General features: G+C 45.1%; 1 protein-coding gene and 1 pseudogene across 1 annotated transcript; one reads left to right on the top strand and one right to left on the bottom strand.

Moving 5' to 3' along the window:
- Nucleotides 1-15,406: 15,406 nt before the first annotated feature.
- LOC142777343 (protein LSM12 homolog A-like) lies at nt 15,407-19,640 on the bottom strand. The gene is made up of 4 exons (XM_075881643.1): nt 19,510-19,640; nt 18,464-18,573; nt 17,202-17,334; nt 15,407-15,561 (listed from the first exon to the last, which is right to left on the bottom strand). Exons 1-4 carry the CDS (start codon nt 19,600-19,602, stop codon nt 15,478-15,480), a joined length of 420 nt encoding a protein of 139 aa, XP_075737758.1. The 5' UTR covers nt 19,603-19,640; the 3' UTR covers nt 15,407-15,477.
- A 1,336-nt stretch (nt 19,641-20,976) lies between these two features.
- LOC142777342 (proteasome subunit beta type-3 pseudogene) lies at nt 20,977-21,597 on the top strand (annotated as a pseudogene).
- The last annotated feature ends 1,896 nt before the right edge of the window (nt 21,598-23,493 follow it).

The raw sequence follows: 23,493 nt of genomic DNA, 5'->3' as shown, positions 1-23,493 counted from the left end.
GGGCGAAGCCGGTGCACCTGATTACGTGAACTTATATTTTAGGAGAAGGCTTAAAGAACAGCAAAGTGGCCCACCTAATTCTAAGTCATACCACCACTGCATTACTTGTAATTACAGGGTGGTTCACCCCGTAATACTCGAAAAAAGTTAAAAACTTAACATATACCGTGAATCGACGACGTTCGCGTGGAAACAATAACCTCGACAAGGTTCCAGTATATCGGAGCGTGCTAATACATCTGTGCGCTGATTTTATATCATGCACGCACTTCAAATAGCAGCAAGACTCGTGCGTATGCATGGCTGAAGAGCTGTCTTACTGTGTCATGCTTCTGTATACACAGCACGTGGCATTGTTGTTCATGCCGCTTTGAAAGGCAAATGATGAAAATCATGATCAGCATTAGCAGCCATACATATACGACGGGCACCTCAATGACTCCATGTATGTATAACCAAGCTGAGTTCACGATGCGCTGGGAAACTGCTTTTAACGCGATAGCGAAATCATGATCAGCTTTAGCAGCCAAACATATACGATGTGCACCTCAATGACTCCATTACGCGCAGTTCATAATACAGGACCATGAGACTATATCACTGTACAACATTTTCATGAAGTTGTTATAAGAGTGCTGTTAAATCGATCGAAAACCTGTACCATTACTATAGATACGTCGCACTTAATTGGGCGCCCGCCCGCGTGTGTGTGTGTGCATGTGTGTGTGTGCATGTGCGTGTGTGTGTGCGTGTGTGTGTGTGCGTGTGTGCGTGCGTGCTGTGTGTGTGTGTGTGTGTGTGTGTGTGTGTAGTCGCATGCGCTAAATTAGTAACATGACACCGCGACCAAATGTAATATTTCCTCCGACATTAAAACATCTGATAATGCAAATATTCAGAAAAGTTGAGTACATTCTTGCCCTTGCCTCTTTTTTGCGTTAACTACTATAGAGTTTTTCAATTCTCCTTTACGAGATAAACAAATTCTGAATGCTGTGTAAACTGAGCATTTGTCGTAATTTTTTTATTTATGATGTGAAGTACAACTACAATTATGAGAAAAGAAACACGAAAAATATTGTTACGCCCTACCGCGGTGGTTTTGTGGCTAAGGTACTGTGCTTCTGAGCCACAGGTCGTGGGACTGAATCCCGGTTTCGGCGGCTGCATTTTCCGTGGAGGCGAAACTTCTGTAGGCCCATGGGCTCCGATTTGGTTGCTCGTTAAAGAGCCCCAAGTGGTTCGAATTTCCGGAGCCCTCCACTACAGCGTTCTCATGATTATTTGGTGGTTTTAGGATGTTAAACGCCACATATAAATAAAAAAAATATTGTTACGGCATTTACAAAAGACTTCTAGGTCTCAGATATAGTTCGCATAAGCATGTCCTAAATGTGCATACCTGAATCGCAGCGCACATTTGACAGGTTTCCCAGCCACATTGTGCTATGTATTGTAGCACTGTCTTCGAAATGCTAAACATTTCGAGTATATGTCAAGTATGGCTGAGTTAATTCGTTGTGGTTTCAGATTTTATTGAAAACCAAACCTCCTATGAGATACAAAATAAGCGTGTAGATCCTACGTAAGGCTAGTGCATATTGCGTGGTTGAAGTACTCGCTCAATGGCTACATATTTTAGTCTTTTAGCAGTACATACGCAGACCGATATTTTATTCTCGCAGATTAAAAACCTAATTCAGCATATGGGACAAAATGACAAAGTTTATCCAGTACACTTCTCCTTTTTTTGTCATTTTGTTCCATATTACGATTTTCTCCTAACCTATTTTGGGGTATTTCCTTTGTTCATTTTGTAGTGAATCGGTTCAAGCTCGTGAAAATTTATTGCAGTGCAAGGCCACCAACGTTTTGTTTTAGTGGCAAACTTCCTGGTGATCTAGAGGAGTCAATCCCTGCGGCGTAGCCAGCAGAGACAGACAAAGAGATGAACGGACGCTTCGCACCACTCTTCATCATTTCCTCCGTCAATATGCTTTGATTTGTTAATTATTGGTTTGCTGACAGGCTGAAAAATACACATACACGTGGTACGTGATGTATAATCATGCAGCGTGCCTTCCACGAGTGCAAGAAAAAATAGAAGAGAATGGTTGCGTGGCTCAGCATTCCTTGATGCATCGTATGGTTCTCTTTTTACGATAGCAATAAAGAAGGCGCCTTTACAGAAAATGGAAGCAATGTTGGCAATTGCGTGGGGACACCGCATCGAACAAAATAAATAGGGAGTTCCATTGTGCAAACACTCGCGTAAATTTTATGATATGTGGGGTTTAGCGTCCCGAAACCACCTTATGATTATGAGAGACGCCGTAGTGGAGGACTCCAGAAATTTCGACAACTTGGGGTTCTTTAACTTGCACCCAAATCTGAGCCCACGTGCCTACAACGTTTCCGCCTTCATCAAAATGCAGCAGCCGCAGCCGGGATTCATTCCCGAGACCTGCGGGTCAGCAGTCGAGTACCTTAACTACTAGACCACCACGGCGGGGCCTCTTGCGGGAATTTGCCCTACGATTTGTACTTGTGGAAAGAAGTGCTTTAGATTGTTAAAACGTCACAGGCTGGGCGCAATGCTGTAGTCTCAAGAAAAGCGAAGTGAGACTTGCGCAGGAAAAAAAAACAAAAAACCAAAATGTAATCCACCTTGGTATAGAAAACCAAAAGAAACAACAAACGCAAAAACTTTTTGTTCTGATTGCCATCATAATCTGTTACCTACTATGGTAACAATATCGCACAGCTTTAACTTCCTCATTTATTGAAGAAGTGATTCAGCCTTAATTTTGAAGAATCGTTAAAAGGGTGGAGACAGAGTAGCGCCATCTCTATTTAGAGTGAGTGCTTTTCAACGTCGGCTGCATTCAGTATTGGTTGCGAGAGGGCGCCGCAATACTGACTGAAAACATATTGAATTGCGAAAACATGCCAGAACTTGCAAACTTGCAAAGCTCCCTTGTATCTAGTACGTTAGCGGAAAATATGGTATTCGTTTATCACAGATGTAGCAACACACAAAACATCGCAATATAGATTCAAAACAAGTCAAATAGTCAGAATACATGAAACACACTTTTGACCAGTGTTGCGGAGTGTCTATTCCATAACTGGAATGACTCCGCAATCAATGTACATTTTTGCGACCTCGTAATAAAATAGGGGACATCACTTGAAGAAGTGAAATGAGAATGGAAATGAGTGTGTTTTTAGCGGGATGGAATGGGAATCGTATTGCGTCTCTTCGGGAAAATAGAGCCTGTTTGCATACACGCACTCTGATTCCATTTTCATCCATTAATGAATCAGAGCACCGAACCGGCAATAAAGCAGCATTTTGAAAATGCATTCGTCATTGAATTTATAAGCCGAACACAGCCACCAGCTGTCTACACGCCCTTATATCTTTATTTGATTCGGTTGCCGCCCACGACTGGGACGAAAAAGCGCTTCTCTAAATTGTGATGCGAATTTGAAGCCGGCGCAGTGCTCGTGTTGACTGCATCCTTCCGTATACCAGCCTGCGCACCGTCTCCCCTCATACATCCCGCCCTCGAATACACACCATTTTGCAGCACTGTCCTCCCTGTCTAGGCACATGAGCGCCTTTGGCCGACACTCAGTGAACGAAGGCCTGCAGGTCAGTGCAGCGTAGAGTCGTGCACAATCAACTGTGAGTTTGATATGACAATTTATAACTTGAAAATCGTGACATCTATGTCATGAATGTCATAATATACATTTCATGGTCCTGTAGCTCTCGCGGTGCTTTCGTTAACTTGGCATGTTGCAAAACTGTTAGGGTGAGGCATCATTGCAATTGCGCACACAAGCGACAGAGCCTAACATAAAACATGGCATGCATGTCATGTAACATGACCACATGCTACGCTCATGATGCGCTGGCGACCGTTTCGCTAGCTTAGCATGTACCAAACTCGGTATTACGCTACGCGAACGGACTACGTAGGTAAATGACACATCCAAACATGATAATCATGACATGCGTGTCATGTAACAACGTGACTACGTGCCACACTGATGATGCGCTCGCGGCCATTTCGCTAGCTTCACATATGCCGAATTCGGTACTACGTCACGCCAGCGCATGACGAAGGTATGTGACTGGTGCAAACATGATAATCATGAGATGCGTGTCTTTTGAGAATAAAACTGCATGCCACATTCAAGGCGCCAATATATTTCGACGTGCCGCGGTGCGCGTGCTCGCTGGCGTTCATTTCGTCGCGTCACGCCGGAGTTGCCACACCAGGCGCCGGTGCAGCCATATACTCGCAGGTGCGCACCGCGCTGCGTCGCTTTGACGCATGCGCGTTTCAGCGCGTCCGGCGGCCCTTCGTCATGAAAAGAGGGAGACGCAGTGTTTTCTGGGTAAGGCAGTGGCGCGAAATGCAGCATGTCACGTTTCGCACCGGTTGCCGTCGGCGCGGCGCCTGGCGTCAGCCTATAGCATTCTAACGTTTTGCTAAAGTAGCGTCGTTGTGCCCCGCGTCCGCGCGCGTCAACGCTACATTGGAGTATATTGGGCCCTTCATGATGCGCTCGTGGCTCATATATATCATAGATAGATACCTATCTATCTATACAGCCGCCTACGACTTTTAGCTCTCCTGGCCGTTTGGATAATGGTATCAATACCAAACTTGGTATGGCATAACATGACTGTATGACTAGCATAATGCGCTCGTGGCTCATATATATCATAGATAGATATCTATCTATCTATATAGCCGCCTACGACTTTTAGCTCTCCTGGCCGTTTGGATTATGGTATCGATACCAAACTTGGTATGGCATAACATGACTGTATGACTAGCATATTTGAAAAGAAATAACATGAAAATCGTGACATCTATGTCATGAATATCATGATTTACATTTCATAGCCTTGCGGTTATTGTGATGCTCTCGTTCGCAAGACATGTGGGAAAACTGGTATGGTATGACACGACTGCATGGCGAACACAAGAGACAGACCCTAACGTGGAAATCATGACACGCATGTCTTGTAAGTCATGAGTCATGGCTACACGTCATGCTCATGATGTGCTCACAGCCGTCTCGCTCGCTTCACATATACCAAATTCGGCGTTACGTGATGCGAATGGATGACGAAGGTACGTGACTGGTGCAAACATGATAATCATGAGATGCGTGTCATGTGACATTATGACGACAAGCCACAGTCATGATGCCCTCGAAGCCGTTTCGCTAGCTTCACATACACCAAAGTATGTATTACGGGACGTCAATGGACGACGTAGGGACGTGACTAGTGCCAGCATGATAATCATGTGATGCGTGTCATGTAACAACATGACTACATGCTACGCTCATGATGCGCTCGCGGCCGTCTCGCTAGCTTCACAGGTACCAAAAATTCAGTATTACGTGATGCGAATGGATGACATATGTAAATGACATGTCCAATTTTTATAATCATGACATGCGTGTCATGTAGCATGACTACATGCCGCACTCATGATGCGCTCGGGGCGGTTTCGCTAGATCCATATATGCTAAATTTGGTATTACGTCACGTGAATGGACGACGAAGGTATGTGACTGGTGCAAAAATCATAATTATGAGATGCGTGTCATGTAAGAGCATGACTACATGCCACACTCAAGGCACCAATACACTTAGACGTGACCCGGTGCGCGTGTGCTCCAGCGTTCGTTTCGTCACGCCATGCCGGTGATGCCATGCCAGGCGCCGGTCTGCCTGGCATATACTCGCAAGCTCGCGCCACACTGCGTTGCTTTGACGCATGCGCGTTTAGCACGCCCGGCGTCCCTTCGTCACGAAGCTAGGCAGATGCGGGGCATTCTGGGTAACGTCATTGGTGCGAAATGCAGCATGTCGTGTTTCGCACCGGTTGCCGCCGGGCTGCGCCGACAGACGCTGGTCGCGTCTGGCGTCACACTTTAGAATTTCCGCATTTAGCTAGCGTAGCGTCGCTGGACTCAGCGTGCGCTCGTCAACGTCATGTCGCTCTACATTGGGCCCTTCATGATGCTCTCCCCGCCATTTCGCTAGCTTCATATTTTCCAAGTTTGTTATTACGGGACGTGAATGGACAACGAAGGTATGTGACTGGTGCAAACATGATAATCATGATATGCGTGTCATGTAAAACATGACTACATGCTACACTCATAGCACGCTCGCGGCCGTTTCGCTAGCTCCACATATACCAAATTTGGTGTGAGGTGGCGTGAATAGATGATGAAGGTAAATCGCACGTCCAAACAAAATATTTATGACATGAAAGTTATCTACGGCATAAATTACTTCCACCTCGTAACGTTGTTTTCATTTTAAACTGGCATATAAACCTTCCTCATTCGTGCTTCGCATATCATTGATTCCCACTAGTACGTGGGATTTGCCTATTTTTTGTTTATTGTAAAGAGCACAAATGTGTTTCAAAATCACTACGCTATTATTCCAAAAATCAACATCAATATCTCGTTGAACCGCGCAGGTTTCTAGCGAAAATTGTTGTTTTTAACCTGTTGTTTGTTTAATAAATATTTATTTTCACAGAATATTTAAAAGAGTACAACAAAAACTCCTAAATGGGGCACGCTACAATGGAGTGCATCGTACACTGCTTCATCAAAAAAATGGCAGTATATTCACGGAGTGAATAATGGAGAGTGAGGCGAAGCATCCATCAATCCATTCGTTCTTGCTTCCGTCCGTCCACGCGTCCGTCTGTGTGACCATCCTTGCGTCCATTCGCCCGTCGGTGCGTGCGTCTGTTAGTGCGTCCATACGTCCATCTGTGCGTCCGTCCCTGTGTTCGTCCATGCATCCGCCCCTGCGTCCGTCCATGCGTCCATCCGTCGGTGCAGCCATCCGTGAGTCCTTCCATGCATCTGTCTGTGTGTCCGTTCGTCCATCTATTCAACACTCCAAGTACCACCATCTCGCATCTTTTCAACATACATTCAGCATATGCACCGCCATCCAGCGGACATTCCAAGGACTAAACGAGAGGTGGCACACGCACACTTTCTTATGGCTTGCGCTTCGTGTCTACTTCCCACCTTTAACCACCTTGAGTTCATGGTATATACTAGTTCACTGTATTCATGGCACTGCGGCCAAACGCTCGCTACACCTTTCTAAAACCCAGGAGGTTACGCCCAGCGAGTATAACGTATCAACCCTTTCTTGTAATATAGTGCTCAATGTACATGCCAATGGCTGCTAATGCGGAATGAGAGACAGGAGAATTGGGCTTGTAGTTAACGCGCACGCTGCGAATTTTTCATTGTTCAACAACGCACAAAAGAAATCTCCCACCAGCACCACCTCGCAGGTCAAAGCGTAAAGACTGGTACACACCGGGGACTAGCAGCGGTCGCGCGACCATTTGCGACTGGCGACCAAAAAGCGACGGATGTTCACACCGGCAGGGGCTGCATGCAAGCGACCGGAAGTTGCAAAAGCGGAGAGTCACGTCCGGATCTAGTTATCAGCGAGAACTCTGGAGACTGGCGCTGATCAGCTGATCACCGCCAGCTGAGTGAGCGGAGCAAACCGGGCGCGCTGCATTTATTGTTTTCGTCCGTTTTCGCACAGCGTTACCAACTGCGTCAAGTACGATTCAAGCGAAGAACAAGACATTGTCATGGTGCTGATGCGCTGTGTCATGGTGTCAGCGCTGACATCACAAATGCTTGATTGATTGATATGTGGGGTTTAACGTCCCAAAACCACTATTTGATTATGAGAGACGCCGTATAGTGGAGGGCTCCGGAAATTTCGACCACCTGGGGTTCTTTAACGTGCGCCCAAATCTGAGCACACGGGCCTACAACATTTCCGCCTCCATCGGAAATGCAGCCGCCGCAGCCGGGATTCGAACCCGCGACCTGTGGGTCAGCAGCCGAGTACCTTAGCCACTAGACCACCGCGGCGGGGCTGACATCACAAATGCCTCCAAAGAAAAAAAAAAGCCGATAGTGGGTGTGACCATCCTTTCGCTCACGCGAGTTGGCTGGCCATGCAAGCCGCCTGCCTCCCGAGCTGCACTGAGACGACGAGGAGTATTTCCGAGAATCGTACGTATTAGGAAACAGTCCTTGAATTTAAATTGACTTGCCACAGCCGACAATACAGCACAAACGTGTCTTAAACGCGGTGTCTTAAGTCGTTGCCAAGGCATGAAGCACAAACGCCTTCCAAACGCGCTGCATTGAAAGCGGTGACAAGTTCAAGACAAAAAACCTTTCTGAATACGGAGAAAAGATAGTGCACAATTTACTTTCTCTTTTCTTTGTCGGTGTTTAGTTTCTTGCGAATGCCTCCACGTAAACTCGACACTTTGCTCGAGCTGCTGTGCCCCGCCATTTCCACGCCAAGTATTCCGTGGTGGCCATGGTGCCACAGACCCAGAAGAACGCACACGTTTGTATCAAGTGGCAGGAAGCCAGTGCAATGAAAAAAACAACAGAACAAAAATTTAGCATCGCTGATTGGTTCCACCAGCTTTGCGACTGCAGTCGCGCGACTGAAAAGTCGGTCAGGAAGCGACTAGCCAAATCAGTCGCTTTGCGACCGTTTGCGACCGTTCGCGACTGTTTGCGACCAGTCGCAAATGGTCGTGCGACCGCTGCTAGTCGCCGGTGTGCACCAGCCTTAATACATGTTATGCACTACTACAAGGGACGAACGGGTGCCACTTTAAAGAGCCTCGCCCCTTAAAACCGTAGGCGGCTAGATAGATAGATAGATAGATAGATAGATAGATAGATAGATAGATAGATAGATAGATAGATAGATAGATAGATAGATAGATAGATAGATAGATAGATAGATAGATAGATAGATAGATAGATAGATACGCTCAAAGTCACCGAATTTGGTCAAGAAATGCTTGGCATTTATTATGAACACTGACATATCTATTGGTGGCTAAATATTACGGATAGGTTCTACAGTGACGCCAAGAAACAGTTAGTAATCGTCTGCCGAGCAGAAGTGAGACAAATGGATAAGTTAATTTATGGGTGAAATAAAATTTGTCCCGCATATATTGGCGTCTCGGATAAGTTTTCTAAAGAAGTATAGTGTAACAGTACACGGAAATTTCATAACTAATCAATCGGCATCATTTTGGCGGACTTTCATGATGATTATTGAAAAGATAGTGTGGTTCTTCAGTTCGCTAAATTAAGGCGGTTGCCGCAAATAATTCATCAAAGGCGAAATCGGACCATCGGTGTCACCATGCATCAACCGTAGTTTCTGCTGCTGTTACTTGTCACAAACCCTTGTTGGACACAATCACGCAGGTTCATTGCCCGCCATGCGAGAGCACCTAGATTGATCTCGTATTTGCATAATTTAGTTTGCTGACGCCATCACGTGATCGAGAGAGAGTGTTAGCGGGAGAGGCTACAACCTATTTATTATACAGCTACTTAAGCAGGGCTGCTCATGCTAGCGCGTGCAAACGCGTTCTGACTAGAATACAGCACGCTGGTTTGTCTTGCGCCTGCAGAATATCGTTCTCTAACGCCATCAAATGATCGCTGAGATAGTGGAGTGGAGAGAGGCCAAAGCGTCTTACCCAGCTCTTATACAGGCCGCAACGCGCTAGCGCATGAGTACGTTCTGGGAGTGCTTGAGTCAGTTTTTGCGCATGCGAAGTAAGGCTGGCCCACTGCACACAACTGCCATTCGTTCGATGTCCCGTTTCCCTCTAAGGCGTGGTCAGGCTGCTCGCTCCCGTGCAGGGGCGCATTTCTTCATGCTCATCATTACCACGCTTAACTGGTTGTGGGGCTCAGCCTCAGCCTTACCATATATTCAAGACATCCTTCATGTCGCGCTCACTCTTTGATTCATTGCAAGGCAATAATATTCTCTTATTGCAGGCACGATGGCAAAACGCGAAAAAGAAACGGGGACTTGGGAGCTGAAGGGCCCTTTGATGTTTTTTATGAGCAGAAGGCAAGGTCGAAGCAAAGCCCTCATATAGTTTGACATACGGAAATCGGACGCTCCATTAAGGGGTCCTGCATCTCTCTTCCAAGTACTGATAAAATTGATTCACTAAAAGAGGTTATTCACTGCCGCAAAAAAAAAAGTCAAAATCTGCCCAGTACAAGTGAAGTCGCAATGCTTTGTCGCGTGCTGCAACTGCATTCTATTTTATCTTCTAACGACGAATGCCCTGGAAGCTATGCAGAGATGGATTAAACGGGAGAAAAAAAGTATGCCATGCGCAATTTTATATTTATTAGGTCATCTATTATCTAAAACTTGCGCCAAACAAATATCCGCTCTAGTAAGCATGAGGACTTGGGAGCTCAAGGGCCATTTGATGCTTTTTTATGAGCAGAAGGCAAGGTCGAAGCAAAGCCCTCATATAGTTTGACATGCGGAAATCAGACGCTCAATTAAGGGGTCCTGCATCTCACTTCCAAGTACTGATAAAATTGATTCACTAAAAGAGGTTATTCACTGCTGCAAAAAAAGTCAAAATCCGCCCAGTACAAGTGAAGTCGCAATGATTTGTCGCATGCTGCAACTGCATTCTATTTTATCTTCTAATGATGAAAGCCCTGGAAGCTATGCAGAGATAGATTAAACGGGAGAAAAAAATACACCATGCGCCATTTTATATTTATTAGGTCATCTATTATCTAAAGCTTGCGCCAAACATTAATGTTTCCGTGTATCATCGCCATGGTAGGATTCGTAACTTTTACTTACTGAATTTTGTGGCAGAAGAATTCAGGGTTATCGTATGCAGCCATGCTACATACCTAATTATTAAGAACTAATAACAAATGATGCCGAAGAATGTATCCGGAATGTCATTGGTGTTATTATATGTTATTGTGAAAAAATAAAAGGGGACGAAAATTCATGTCTTGCCACTCGTTGGCTCAGTTCGTCTACCAACTAAGCTACAGGGGCAGTGGTCCCCCATCCTTGCCCCACCTCTGTGGTCTAGTGGCTAAGGTACTCGGCTGCTGACCCGCAGGTCGCGGGATCGAATCCCGGCGGCGGCAGATGCATTTCCGATGGAGGCAGAAATGTTGTAGGCCCGTGTGCTCAAATTTGGGTTCACGTTAAAGAACCCCAGGTGGTCGAAATTTCCGGAGCCTTCCAATACGGCGTCTCTCATAATCATATGGTGGTTTTGGGACGTTAAACCCCACATATCAATCAATCAATCAAATCCCCCATCCTTGGTACCCATCTGTGAATAAACCTTGCGTTCAAACTTAGCAACCAAGTTGTGTCTCCCCTTCAGTTGTCTGTGTTTATTCAGCGCTAACTTTTATTACAATATCTACTTACAAGACAAAATTGAAACGTGCCGATACGCACAGTAATTATGCGCTTCAAACTTAAAAAAAAGATACGTGAGTATGGCGCCATGTTCTGAAATATAGTCAGCAGATCTCTTTTAAAATTTTATTTGTGGCTCAATATTTCATGTACAATGAACTGTCCAAACGTTCTGTGTTTAAGACTGCGCATGCTGAACATGCATACAGAGGCACTTGTGTATATTAGGTCTGAAATGTTTGTCTATGCATGATCAGCTCTTTTATGTGTTTGCCTAATCGCGTCTTACAGATTAAAATATGCAGAACGAACATGCCTATGCTGACGTTGTTGTAATGTACACTGATATGTAAGGAGATAGATTCCTAAGATGCATTCTCATCATGGTTCCTGTAGGATTTCTTACGGATCAGTGCATTCCAACTCGCTTAAACAGAGAACAAGAAATGTATATCAAGGAATGAATTGTCTCAGTGTTTTTCAACGCTCACTACCTGGACATTAACAATTGTTCTGCACACTCTAAACTATTATTTATAATAAAAACGCTACATAGTAATCTCGCTATAATACATTTATATTATCATATTGATTTATGAAAAGGTAGAAGCTGGTTGAATGCATGGTTTTAGAAAGCAAGAAAGACAACTATACAGGCCAGGGCGTACTCAGCAGGTAACACGTCCTAATTGGGAAATAAAAAAAATAGGGAAACTTCAATTTTGTCAAACAATGTATGTAATAACACTACCTGAATTGACGCTAACAGAAACACTTAAAAAAAACCGAACTTGCATGGTTCTTTTCAGGGAGACTTAAAGGTGAAGTGCATCGTCTTCGTTTTCTGAATTATCACTTATCTCATGGTGGAGAGGGGCTGGTCACAAAATCCACACTGCCCCAACAATGAGAACGTTTTGTTTGAGGATTCTATGCTTTCTTGTATCTCCCAGCTTTTTATTTTTTTCTTGTACTCTTTCAATTCATATTCAAAATATTTGATTGATTTGTGGGGTTTAAGGTCCCAAAACCACTATATGATTATGAGAGACGCCGTAGTGGAGGGCTCCGGAAATTTCAACCACCTGGGGTTCTTTAACGTGCACCCAAATCTGACTACACGGGCCTACAACATTTCCGCCTCCATCGGAAATGCAGCCGCAACAGCCGGGATTTGATCCCACGACCTGCGGGTCAGCAGCCGAGTACCTTAGCCACTGGACCACCGTGGCGGGGCATATTCAAAATATTTGAACAAGCTCATTACTGTATTTATTCTTATTCATTTATTTATTATTCATTTATTTACTGATTTACTGCAAAATTTGTTTCGCTCGGAGGCGGTAGTAAATCTCAACTGCAAAGTTGCATGAAATTTGATTAGCCAGATTTGCGGAGGCAACGTTCTGATTCCTTCATACAACTTGAACGCACCTACACGCTCCTGAATGCGCTTATGTCTTCCGCGAGTTTCGCTACTCTGCCTAGTCTTTCCCCTTTCTTTTGAACGCTTGAAATAGTTGTACAATTGTCGACACTGAAACGCAGCTATGTCAGCTGTTTCTGCAAAGTGCATCGCCATTCTTTTTACTGTTTTTACCAGCATCTCCTGAAACCTACAACATTGACAAGCACAGAAATTACTGCCGGGAAGGGCCACCCCCTCATAGTTTCCGACGAATATTTTCCTATTTATTTCAGAAGATAGCGTGAATTTATTCTGATCACTTTTTGTCCTATCTGGCATACATCTTTCTCCTCTTTGATTTATTTATTTCATTTTGTAGCATTGTTTTAGGTTACTACTGTTAACTACTTCGCAACAGAGTGACCACGTTTTTACTCATCCATTATGTAATTAAGAAAGCGAGTTATATCAAGTGATTTCTATCAGTGATACTCTGATCCTTTTTGTATGGTAGGTAGGGAAGATGGAAGCTTGCGATGAAAAAAAAAAGGCAGATCCCATGTACAGTGGGAATCGATGATATGCGAAGCACGAATGAGAAATGTTGATATGTCATTTTAAAATCGTCCCAACGTTACGAGGTGGAGGTAAATGACCGTACATGACTTCCGTGTCATGATTATCCTGTTTGAATGTCTCGTTTACCTTCGTCATCTCTTCAGGTCACGTGATACCAAATTTAGTGTATGTGGAGCTAGCCAAACGGCCACGAGCACGCTATGACGTGCTATGTTGTCGTGTTCTTACATGACACGAGTGTGAGGATTATGATGTTTGCACCAGCCATACATTTCATCATCAATTGACATCACGTAACATCAAATTTGGTATATGTGGAGCTAGCAAAACGGAGGCGAGCGCATCATGAAGGCCCAATATACTCCAATGTAGCGTTGACGCCCGCACATGCGGGGCACAGCGACGCTACGTTAGCAAAACGCGAGCCCTCTATAGTCTGATGCCAGGCGCGCCCAGCGTCCGTCGGAGCGGCTCGACGGCAACTGGCGCGAAATGCGACATCACAGAAACGCGATTCGAAATGCCACCTCTCAGCCATCGTAGGCATCTTCCGTCGCGCTGGCCTGCACCTCAACTCGTCCAATTGTCACATTGGACGCCTTCAAAGCACAGTACTTGGCCATTTAGTAGACACCAACTGTGTACAACTAGACCCAGCAAAAATCAGCGCCATCAAAAACTTTCCTGTACCACGATATGCGAAGGATGTACGCAGCTTTATCGGACTATGTTCCTACTTCCGACGCTTCGTTAAAAGTTTTGCTCACATGGCGAGGCCGCCTACGCAGCTCCTCAAAAAAAGCACGTTTCGTTTTTATGGAGCTTCGAAGAGGCTTCTGCGTTCTCGACTCTCATCACTCTTCTCACTGCTCCTCCAATTCTGGCACTCTTCAACCCTGCTACCCCTACAGAAATCCGTACAGATGCAAGTGGACATGGCATTGGTGCAGTGCTCGCTCAGAAATAACATGACCATTATTGCGTTATTGCGTATGACAGCCGCCTCCTATCCGCTCCTGAACGTAACTATTCAATCACAGAGCGTGAGTGCTTGGCTCTTGTATGGGCGGTGGTGAAATTCCGACCTTATCTCTACGGACGCCCATTTTCTGTAGTTACCGACACCACGTGCTCTGCTGGCCCAACTCTCTGAAAGATTCTTCAGGCCGCCTTGGTCATGGGCTTTGCGCCTGCAAGAGTTTTCCTATTCAGTGGTCTACAAATCTGGCCGCCTACACCATGATGCCGATTGCCTCTCCCGGTACCCTGTCGACGATTCTGAGGACACTGACGAGCCCTCGGAGAACTCAATCTTCTCAGTGTCCGACTTCCTTAACAACCGGGAAGAACAGAAGCGCGATCCAGTGCTGCTTGACATCATCAGCCGTACGGAATCCTTCCTAAATGATGCTTTCGTCCGCTACTTTGTCATTCAAAAGGGTGTGCTATACCACCGCAATTTCCGACCAGATGGGCCTGACCTTCTTGATTGATTTGTGGGGTTTAACGTCCCAAAACCACCATATGATTATGAGAGACGCCGTAGTGGAGGGCTCCGGAAATTTTGACCACCTGGGGTTCTTTAACGTGGGGCCTGACCTTCTTGTTGTTGTGCCTAAGCATTTGCGCTGCTGTGTTCTCACCGAACTTCACGACGCTCTCACGGCTGGACAACTTGGCCTATCCCGCACGTGTGTTATTGATACCCAAAGAAACAACGGAGCAGTCTGAAGTTTTCGATAACTCCCCATTGAGTAGCGGAAACTAGATTAAGAGTCAGTGCAGTGATTGTTAGGTATGTCACCTTTGTCTCATGGAACTTAAATTGTGCATAACAACTAAAAACGTCACTATTAACATGTGATTAAATTTTCTTAGTGATATCTTTTTTTTATTTTTTTATTGCAAACGGATTGCCACCAGTCCTTGTACTCTTAGACACGGCAATCAGGCCTGCTGTTCTTCGAGGCCAAACACAAATTCAACTATTGTGATCATTTGTTGTAAAATGCTGCTTATGACTGAAAAGTTCTCCAAACTGAAAGAAAAAGGTATAAAGGAGAAAAGAATTAAAGAGGGAAAAAAACAATGGCAGGCAGGTGTTAGGGTAGGGGCAAAACAGAGTGAGAGCTTAGGCCTTTGTTGAACGTTGTGTTGGTGAAGTTTGGCGTGTCCCTTGGCTTTGTTTCTGTTGATCCCGAAGATGCTTCTCAACCTGTGAGTAGAACAAAAGGCCATCAGCAAAAAAAGCGAGTGAGTGTACACGACTATCGACACATGTCAATACGGCTGCAAAGCATGCCAGTGATGGCCTTTAGCCACTTAAGGCAACTATGGCAAGAAGCGCGATGTACTAGTAACATGAAAAGTACCTCTATGTTCAAAAGGCAGGGAAGTGAAAGCACGATTATATGGAGTGACAATGAGAATATGCACGCAACAATTTCCATTTAGTATTCACAATGGCATTTTTCTCATTTTATTTCTTGCACTCCATGAAACGAATGAGTAAGCAGCAAGGAATGTTGTTATAGTGATGCCGTTTGAGCTGGAACGTGGGTCTGGTAAAAACGCTGCCTAAATTTCAAAACACTGAAAACCTATCACGCAAGTGTATTTGGCAGCTTATGCCGTAGCAGTCTGCAGCGAGTGTGCCTAAAAATTTGAATGCTTGAGCTGTGCAGGAACTGCCGTATTGAACACAAGCAGTGTGCATACTTTCATAATTCTGTCCTTACTGATCTTATTAGTTCTTATTTTCTGGGAAGAGCAACATGCCTTTCAGCAAGATCACCTGTACCAACTATATATGCGCAGACACACACAAATACAATAACGGGCCTCACTGGTGTTTTCAAGAAAGATATAAAGAAATGCGTTATGACGGAGTGAAAAAATTCACCTAAGGGAATTCACATGCATAGTTTTTGTCTGGTAAGTACAAACAAAGCATGCCAGCTATTTTATCATGAATAGCAGTTTGTATTTCAATGAATGTGTCACCTGGTTGATTCATTTGAATCTTGCCAAGACATAATTATATTTAGTGCCAATAGTAATGTAATCTATAGCTTGTTGGAATAAGCTTGTTATTTTTCACACTAGTAAATTAACTATGGCACCTAGATACAGCATTAAAAAAATAAAAGACAGAAGGTAGCTCTGTTGGAGCCACGTCAGTAACTTATATTCTGCAAGTGTCTTGCTTGCAAATGTATTGAAAATCTTGAGTTGCATCTTCCATTTTGTCATGTATTATGTCAAGTAACTAATACGAGATTGCCCACCACAAGCTCAAGGGACTAATAAACTATCTGCACAGAGTCCATTGAGCTAGTCGTGGGCTATCTTACAGCTATTAGATGTAGTAATGGTGCATGCTAGCAATGATTTTTAGAATTTGTCATATTTACTAGGCACTCGTTTTTGTTTCTTGCAATTCAGCACACTGGGTTGCACTCCTCAGACAATAGCTCCAGAAGAATGGCAACCAGAATAAATGCGCACTTATATTGCACTTTTGTCAGAAGATGTATCTCGCATTGTGCTTTAACATTAAGTGCGGATGAAGCAGTTATCAACATAATCAAGGACTGAATGCTATGAACTCCAGTTCCCTTGTTAAGCCATACTTGATGCAGGAGCTCCGCAAAGGAAGAAAATTTATTGCGATCCCATAAAGAGCAAACAATAAATTTGAACGAAAGTAAGAACCTTGCTAACACGTGCTGGGAACCGGTAAAACAATCGTGGCTGCCACACATGATTCTGCTCAGCACACCAATCAGCTAAGCTGAGGAGTGCTCAGGCAGCAACGTTTTTCATGGGTCGCTCCAACTAGAAGTGGCTGCTTACAATCTTGCGCACATGCAGCACACTGGCGTCGCTGTCCGATTTCCCCTTGCAGTTCTCTGGCCGATAGGGTGGAACGATGATTAACTGGTTCATAACAATTATATTCTTTCCCTGCCACGTGACGTCGTCGATCCTGTTGAAAGAAAGGAGTAGGCAAGTTGGTTTTCACACTTAGCAGTGGCATTACAAGTCAAGATCTCTCCAGACCTGTGGTGCATTTCCACACCAAAGGCAATTGTTGCACCCCACAACAATATATAATGCTTAGACCTATTTCTGCAGGTGCACATTAACTGCGGAACAGATTCAATATCCAACACAATTGAGAGGCCATGAAGCACTCGAACGACACAATATCAGAGTTCATTGCTTCACAATCTGATTGCTCCGAAATGTTTTTGAATCAGTCAAAAACGAGAGGAGTGACAGGGTTTGTCACGTGCTTTAAGTGCTTGCTCTCTTCTCTCGTCTTGACGAGCACTCTGGAAGCTAAGCAGGGAGAAAGAGAATACGCCAGCGTGCATTACAATTTCGAGCATGCATAACGAAGTCCGCTTGCTCGCTCCTGATGTTACTTTTATATGTCAACGTCATTCACTGTGGTTTATTAACCTGTGGTTTATTAGCACACTATAGAGCGCTGCTTTGGCACAAGGGCACACCTCTGATCCAAATATTGCACTTTATTATGTTGGCTGTTGGCCAACAGCATGTCACTCGGTGTTCAACGTGAAACAGTAGGTTCTGGCTCCTCCAAGGCGAGTGAGGATGAACATCAGTAAATTTGTAAATTCGTCAGGTTTTGGTTTTTTTTTTCACTTTCATTTGTATTTTATATTTGGTGTCCATCACTCATTTATTGTCCTACTGAGAAACCTTGAGGTATCAATAAAATAATGAAACAACTGTTTGAAAAAGGCACACGAGAAAACGGCAACTTCACTGTCTGCCTGAAGGCTGTTCTTGGCGCGTATGATTTGCCCGAGATGTTCACAGCAGTGTCTAAGTGTTTCATCACCAAGCCCAAGTGGTTCTTTATGAGCCATTTAAATTGGTGTAAGCCTTTAAAGTGTTCAATAATTCACCCAAGCTTCGTGGCTGTATTTATACATACAGTGATGCGTTTTTGCCCAAGAAAGCATGCCAAGGACACAAATTCAAGCTCCAAGCTTACGTATATCTAATGAAAACGTAGCAAAAAGTGCAATGTATTGAAGATGCATCATGTCTGACCTGACTGCAAAGTAAAAAAAAACACTCACGTTTTTCGTATGGCCAGAAAAAAGCGAATGCCGTCGTGGGACACACGAGCTGAAACGGCAGCTGCCAAGCGCTGTCGCTCATCTATGTTTTGTTTTGCCCTCGTGTTGAGCTGCATCCGATTGATAATAAGAATTGTTGGGGTTTTCCACCCTCAAAACCACGATACCATTATGAAAGACACCGCAGTGCAGTGCTGCGGAAATTTCAACCAGCAGGGGTTGTTTAACGTACACCTAAACTTGGGTGCAGAGACCTCTAGCATTTTGCCACCATGGAAATGCGCCAGTGAATAATTCTGCACAGGTTGCACGTACACCATATCGCAACGCCAAAGAACGCAGCTAGAACTAGAGCGTTTCTGAAGTTCAAACGTTTTCCTATGAGTTTGTTGCACACAGAAAAGTGATGGTTCTTGAAGGGATTCCTTCAAATTTGACATAAGCCCTACAACAGGATCCACCATCACAACAGCTGGCCAAGACCAATCAATTTTCGCCTTTTAGAAATAAACAAGCAACAGAATGATATAAGCGATATTTATGGAGATTTCTTGCAGAGGTTTCAAACAAAATAGAAATTAATAAAGTATATAAGTATATTGCAACCCCCAGTGGTCCCACGAATACATTTTTTTAATTGTAGGTGTCTGCATTTTATAGTGAAGCACACAGTTGGAATTCATCAGTCCTAGGCAAAGTGTGTTTCAATGATAAAAGCTGATGTACATGCTTGTCTTACCATAGGGCAAACACAATCTCAGAGCAAAGACTGATTTTAAAGTGCGATGAGCCACCACGTGAACAAACTGAAAAACTGCGATTAGATGACCCAATGTGTAAGTAAAATATAAAAATCGGACAGACGTAGCTATACTACACTGTTCAAAAGTTGTCGATGGGGCCAGGGCATAAGTTCTGCTGTAAGGAAAGCTGCGAGAAATGCTGAAACTGAAGAGTGCTTTATCCATGCAAACACATGGAACATCCTTTTTCGATGACTATGAATTAGGGATGTTTGTGGACTATGGATGTTATTGAGTACGCACCTTCTCTGTGTTCACGGGCTGCGGTGGTGTAAGCTGACTGGAGCTGGCTTCCTTCTTTACGGTCAACTCCGAGACGAAGTTGAGGTTGACCATGCGTATGTCGCTGACATTGGCTTTGCCGCTAGAACTGGCACAATCTGAGACAAGTGTGTCAAGGAGCAGCACATGAAGAGTGTCACAACATGAAGGCACATAACGCGCTGACATTAAGCCACTACGTCCAATGCATCGTCATGCTTCCTTTCTTTTTTGTTTGTTTACTTCAACTTCCCGGGGCGCAGATTTCACGGGCTTCGCATGTTACATGATTATGAGGCATGCAGTAGCGAGGAAAACCGGATTAACTTATACCACTTTTTGGACGCACCCAAATCGAGGTTTACGAGCGTTCACGCATTTCGCCCCTATCAATTGAACCCACGACATCCAAGTCAAGCAACGCCAAAGGGACACTAAAGAAGCTGAAGGAGTGGGTAAAGGCTGAAAAGGCATTAAACATATAACCTGAAAACATGATATCACATCCCTATCATTAGCAATTGATATTTCAAAAAGCCGGACGCTGTTACAGAAAATTACGCATTAAAAAAAGGGCCACTTGGTGAACATGAACGGTGCCAAAACACTCAGCCGCCTAGACTATCGTAGCGCAAGTGCATGTCGGCGCCCTAGGCAATGCGTCAGATCATTGCATCGCTGAGGCCGGTAACAAGTTGCTGCTACCTAGCATCGGCTCAACCGTCCTTCCATGTCAGAAAGATACACGACAAAGCGAGCCTACTTCATTGACCACGTCTACTCAATAAACTCTGAAAGTCAAAAATGCTGGGTGCCGCAATACTAGCAGCACACTAGCAAACCCGAGGCGAGTCTTGCGAAGCAGGTTTCCCCTTTCTCCTTACCAAAGGCACCGACCGAAGCTGTACAACGAGCAGCACGATTGCCGAAAGAATATTTAGCATGAGAGCATTGGTCTGCTGGTCGAAGGTCAACACTTCTCCCTCGATAACCTGGTCATAGCAAGTTTTACAACAAACAACATATCCAAGGGAAAAACATTCAGGCCTATCCGCCATAGCTTTCATTTTCGGGAATGGACGATCGGCATAGTTGTCACGTTCTTACCGAAACCACCTACTTCAGCTAAACACAGCACTTACAGCGCTTCGTTGGTCACTGCTATACAGGGACATGAATACCGCCATCAGTAATTGCACTTCAAGTACAACACTGCATATTTGTTGTGAGTTTTACGCGAACATCTAAGTTGTTGAGTGAGATGAAAGTTTGCAGCACGGTGTTTTAAGCTGCATACGTGGTCCGGCCAATGCGGTACTGACAGAACCAGTCTGATCCAAAAGCATCTTTTGGATTTGCATCATTCTTGCGGAAGGATTTTGAAGAGACATTGCTAGCTCGTGAGTCGCTGTTTGTGTTCCTCAATCGTGCTGTACAACAAAAGTCGGCAAGATGAATATTATGTCCTACAATGGAGGTGTCGTGGTCGCCATGAAGGGCAAAGAATGCGTCAACATCGCAGACGACCGGCGTCTGGGCGCGCGCGGCCACAGCATTGCGCTAGATTTCGAACGCATCTTCGAGATGGGCCCGAAGCTCTACTGCGGCCTGCCGGGCCTTGCCACGGACATGCAGACGGTGGCACAGAAGCTCAAGCTCCGCATAAACATGTACGAGTTGCACGAGGGCCGCTCTATAACTCCCAAGACGCTCGGCTCAGTCATCTCCAACCTGCTGTATGAGCGCCGCTTCGGTCCGTACTTCGTGCAGCCCATAGTGGCCGGCTTGGACCCCGTGACAAATGAGCCCTACATCTGCGTGATGGACCTGATCGGCTGCATCGACGAGCCTACCCACTTCGTGATCTCGGGTACGTGCAAGGAGCAGTGCTACGGCATGTGCGAGACGCTCTGGGAACCCGACATGGGGCCTGACGAACTGTTCGAGGCGACCGCGCAGGCACTCATGAATGCCTCCGATAAAGACTCTGCCTCGGGTAGGGGTGGCGTTGTGCACATCATCGAGAAGAATAAGGTCACCACCAAGTACATCAAGACCAGGATGGACTGAAAAGAACTTTGGCGACCGCCCGTCAGAAGCCTGATACTCCATCCTTTGTGCTGGGAATTGGTTGTGTTTGCGCAGAACCAGCATGGTACTGCGGCACAACACTTGAAGAGTGCCTAAGAATAATCGTACACTCGTAAACTCTTGGACGTATATACGGCCAAATTTAGTATCGTTCACTGCATGGTTTACAGCAGTAGTGGCGTCTAACTTGACTGAAAGAATACTGTTCTTGTGAGACTAGAACCACTACTTCACATGCTGTACATAACTACACGCTGTACACACAATCGCCAACACACTTACTAATTCTAGTTGCTCGGATGTGTGTCGCCTTGACCGTGTTGGTTATCTCTGAGGTGACGCTAGTCTTTGGTTCCACGTCTAAGGCCGCCGTACTGCCCGTTGTTTGCACCACAACGGGTTCGTTTGCGATGTAGCGCGGCTCGGCGGCGCTAGTTGCCTCTTCGGTCGTGTTGATGGCCGCAGTCTGACGGACGGTTGCAAGGCCGAACAAAATGTCAGCTAACGTTGCCGTTTTCAATCAAGACATTTGCCATAGTTCGTATATGAGTCATCCCCGAAGAAGATTTGACCTCAGCTTTCGAGAAATGTATTGTCACGGAGTCATGACGTGGAAAAAGGAAGCAGTCGACGCCTTCAAGGTGAAACTCCTTATTCGGCCGAACTTGTGGCCATGAAACGGAAACTCAGATTACAGCAAAAAACGCACGCTGTACAGTGATATTAGCAGTCGATAAAACTGAGAAGCGGTCAAACGCGTCGACTTTTCTACAAGTACCATCGGCGTGTCCAGCGTTATAGCTATAGCGGCCGCGCAAGTTCCAGAGCTATAACTGTAATTGTTCTCTCTCTCTCTCTCTCTCTCTCTCTATATATATATATATATATATATATATATATATATATATATATATGTGTGTGTGTGTGTGTGTGTGTGTGTGTGTGTGTGAGGTATGAAGCGATGGTTGGTAGAAGCTGAGAAGGAAGAAGAGAGAATAGAATAAACATGGCGTATGAGCCAATGAGCCAGGCCACGTCACCCATTCACGATAGCGTCACACGAGTCGACAGGATGGAGACCTGCCTGCCCCTTCATCAGTCACTCATCATCGACGCAGTTCCCCAGAAGACACCCTGACCATACATTGACTACCGAATCATCGCCTAGAAGGACAACGACCAGCACCACGACAGAACCATCGGCTGACCTCGACATCCCCAAGTACACCGGATCAGCGGACTACGGACCCGTACAGGACTGGTTCCAGCTATTCGAGGTCCACGCCGCCGCTGCATCCTGGTCGGAACGGGAGATGATCATCAACTTTACTGACTACATCTCCGGTGAGGCATTTAAGTTTTACCTCACCCACATCTTTGAAAATGACGAGTCTTGGCAAAAGATAAAAGAAGAAATGATCATTCGTTTTAGCGACTATGACCAAGACCTACTTATTGCCAACCATCTCGAGAAAACCTGACACTATCGTAAATTCCCTAAGCAATCATCGAGCATTCGAAAGCCCAACGTGAATCGACAAATGCCACAACACAAAGTCGCACATGCGTTTACTTTCAGAAGACCATGCGTGTTTTGGGAAAAACCTAACCATTAAGCGCGCCTCCCTTCTACACGAAAGTCAACATTTCGAAAGTCCTCGCTCCAGGATATGACGCGAGGCGTTGCTCACCGACCTGATGCTCTCAATTCTTCTCCTCGCATACGCGGTCCACCACGCAGTTTTTCATCACCCGGCTCTTCAAGCGCCCCTATCGCTTACTATTTGCCTCATAAGCACGCTGCAACTACGGTAGATGACCTGACGCTTCACGAAAATACCCTGTCAAGCCATGCTCTTTCCGGACATGTTCGTT

This window comes from Rhipicephalus microplus, chromosome X (assembly GCF_043290135.1).
Source record: "Rhipicephalus microplus isolate Deutch F79 chromosome X, USDA_Rmic, whole genome shotgun sequence".
NCBI classification, from domain to species: domain Eukaryota; kingdom Metazoa; phylum Arthropoda; class Arachnida; order Ixodida; family Ixodidae; genus Rhipicephalus; species Rhipicephalus microplus.
This window is presented reverse-complemented; position numbering and strand designations above follow the sequence as displayed.

Bases quoted from the DNA above. Each gene is read 5' to 3' on its own strand.
- LOC142777343 (XM_075881643.1), bottom strand. From the start codon at position 19,602: ATGGTCAACCTCAACTTCGTCTCGGAGTTGACCGTAAAGAAGGAAGCC. The intron at 17,335-18,463 runs GTGAGTGTTTTT...TTCTTTCAACAG, and splicing joins TTTCTGGCCATACGAAAAAC to GATCGACGACGTCACGTGGC. The intron at 15,562-17,201 runs GTAAGCAGCCAC...TTCTACTCACAG, and splicing joins TGCTGCATGTGCGCAAGATT to GTTGAGAAGCATCTTCGGGA.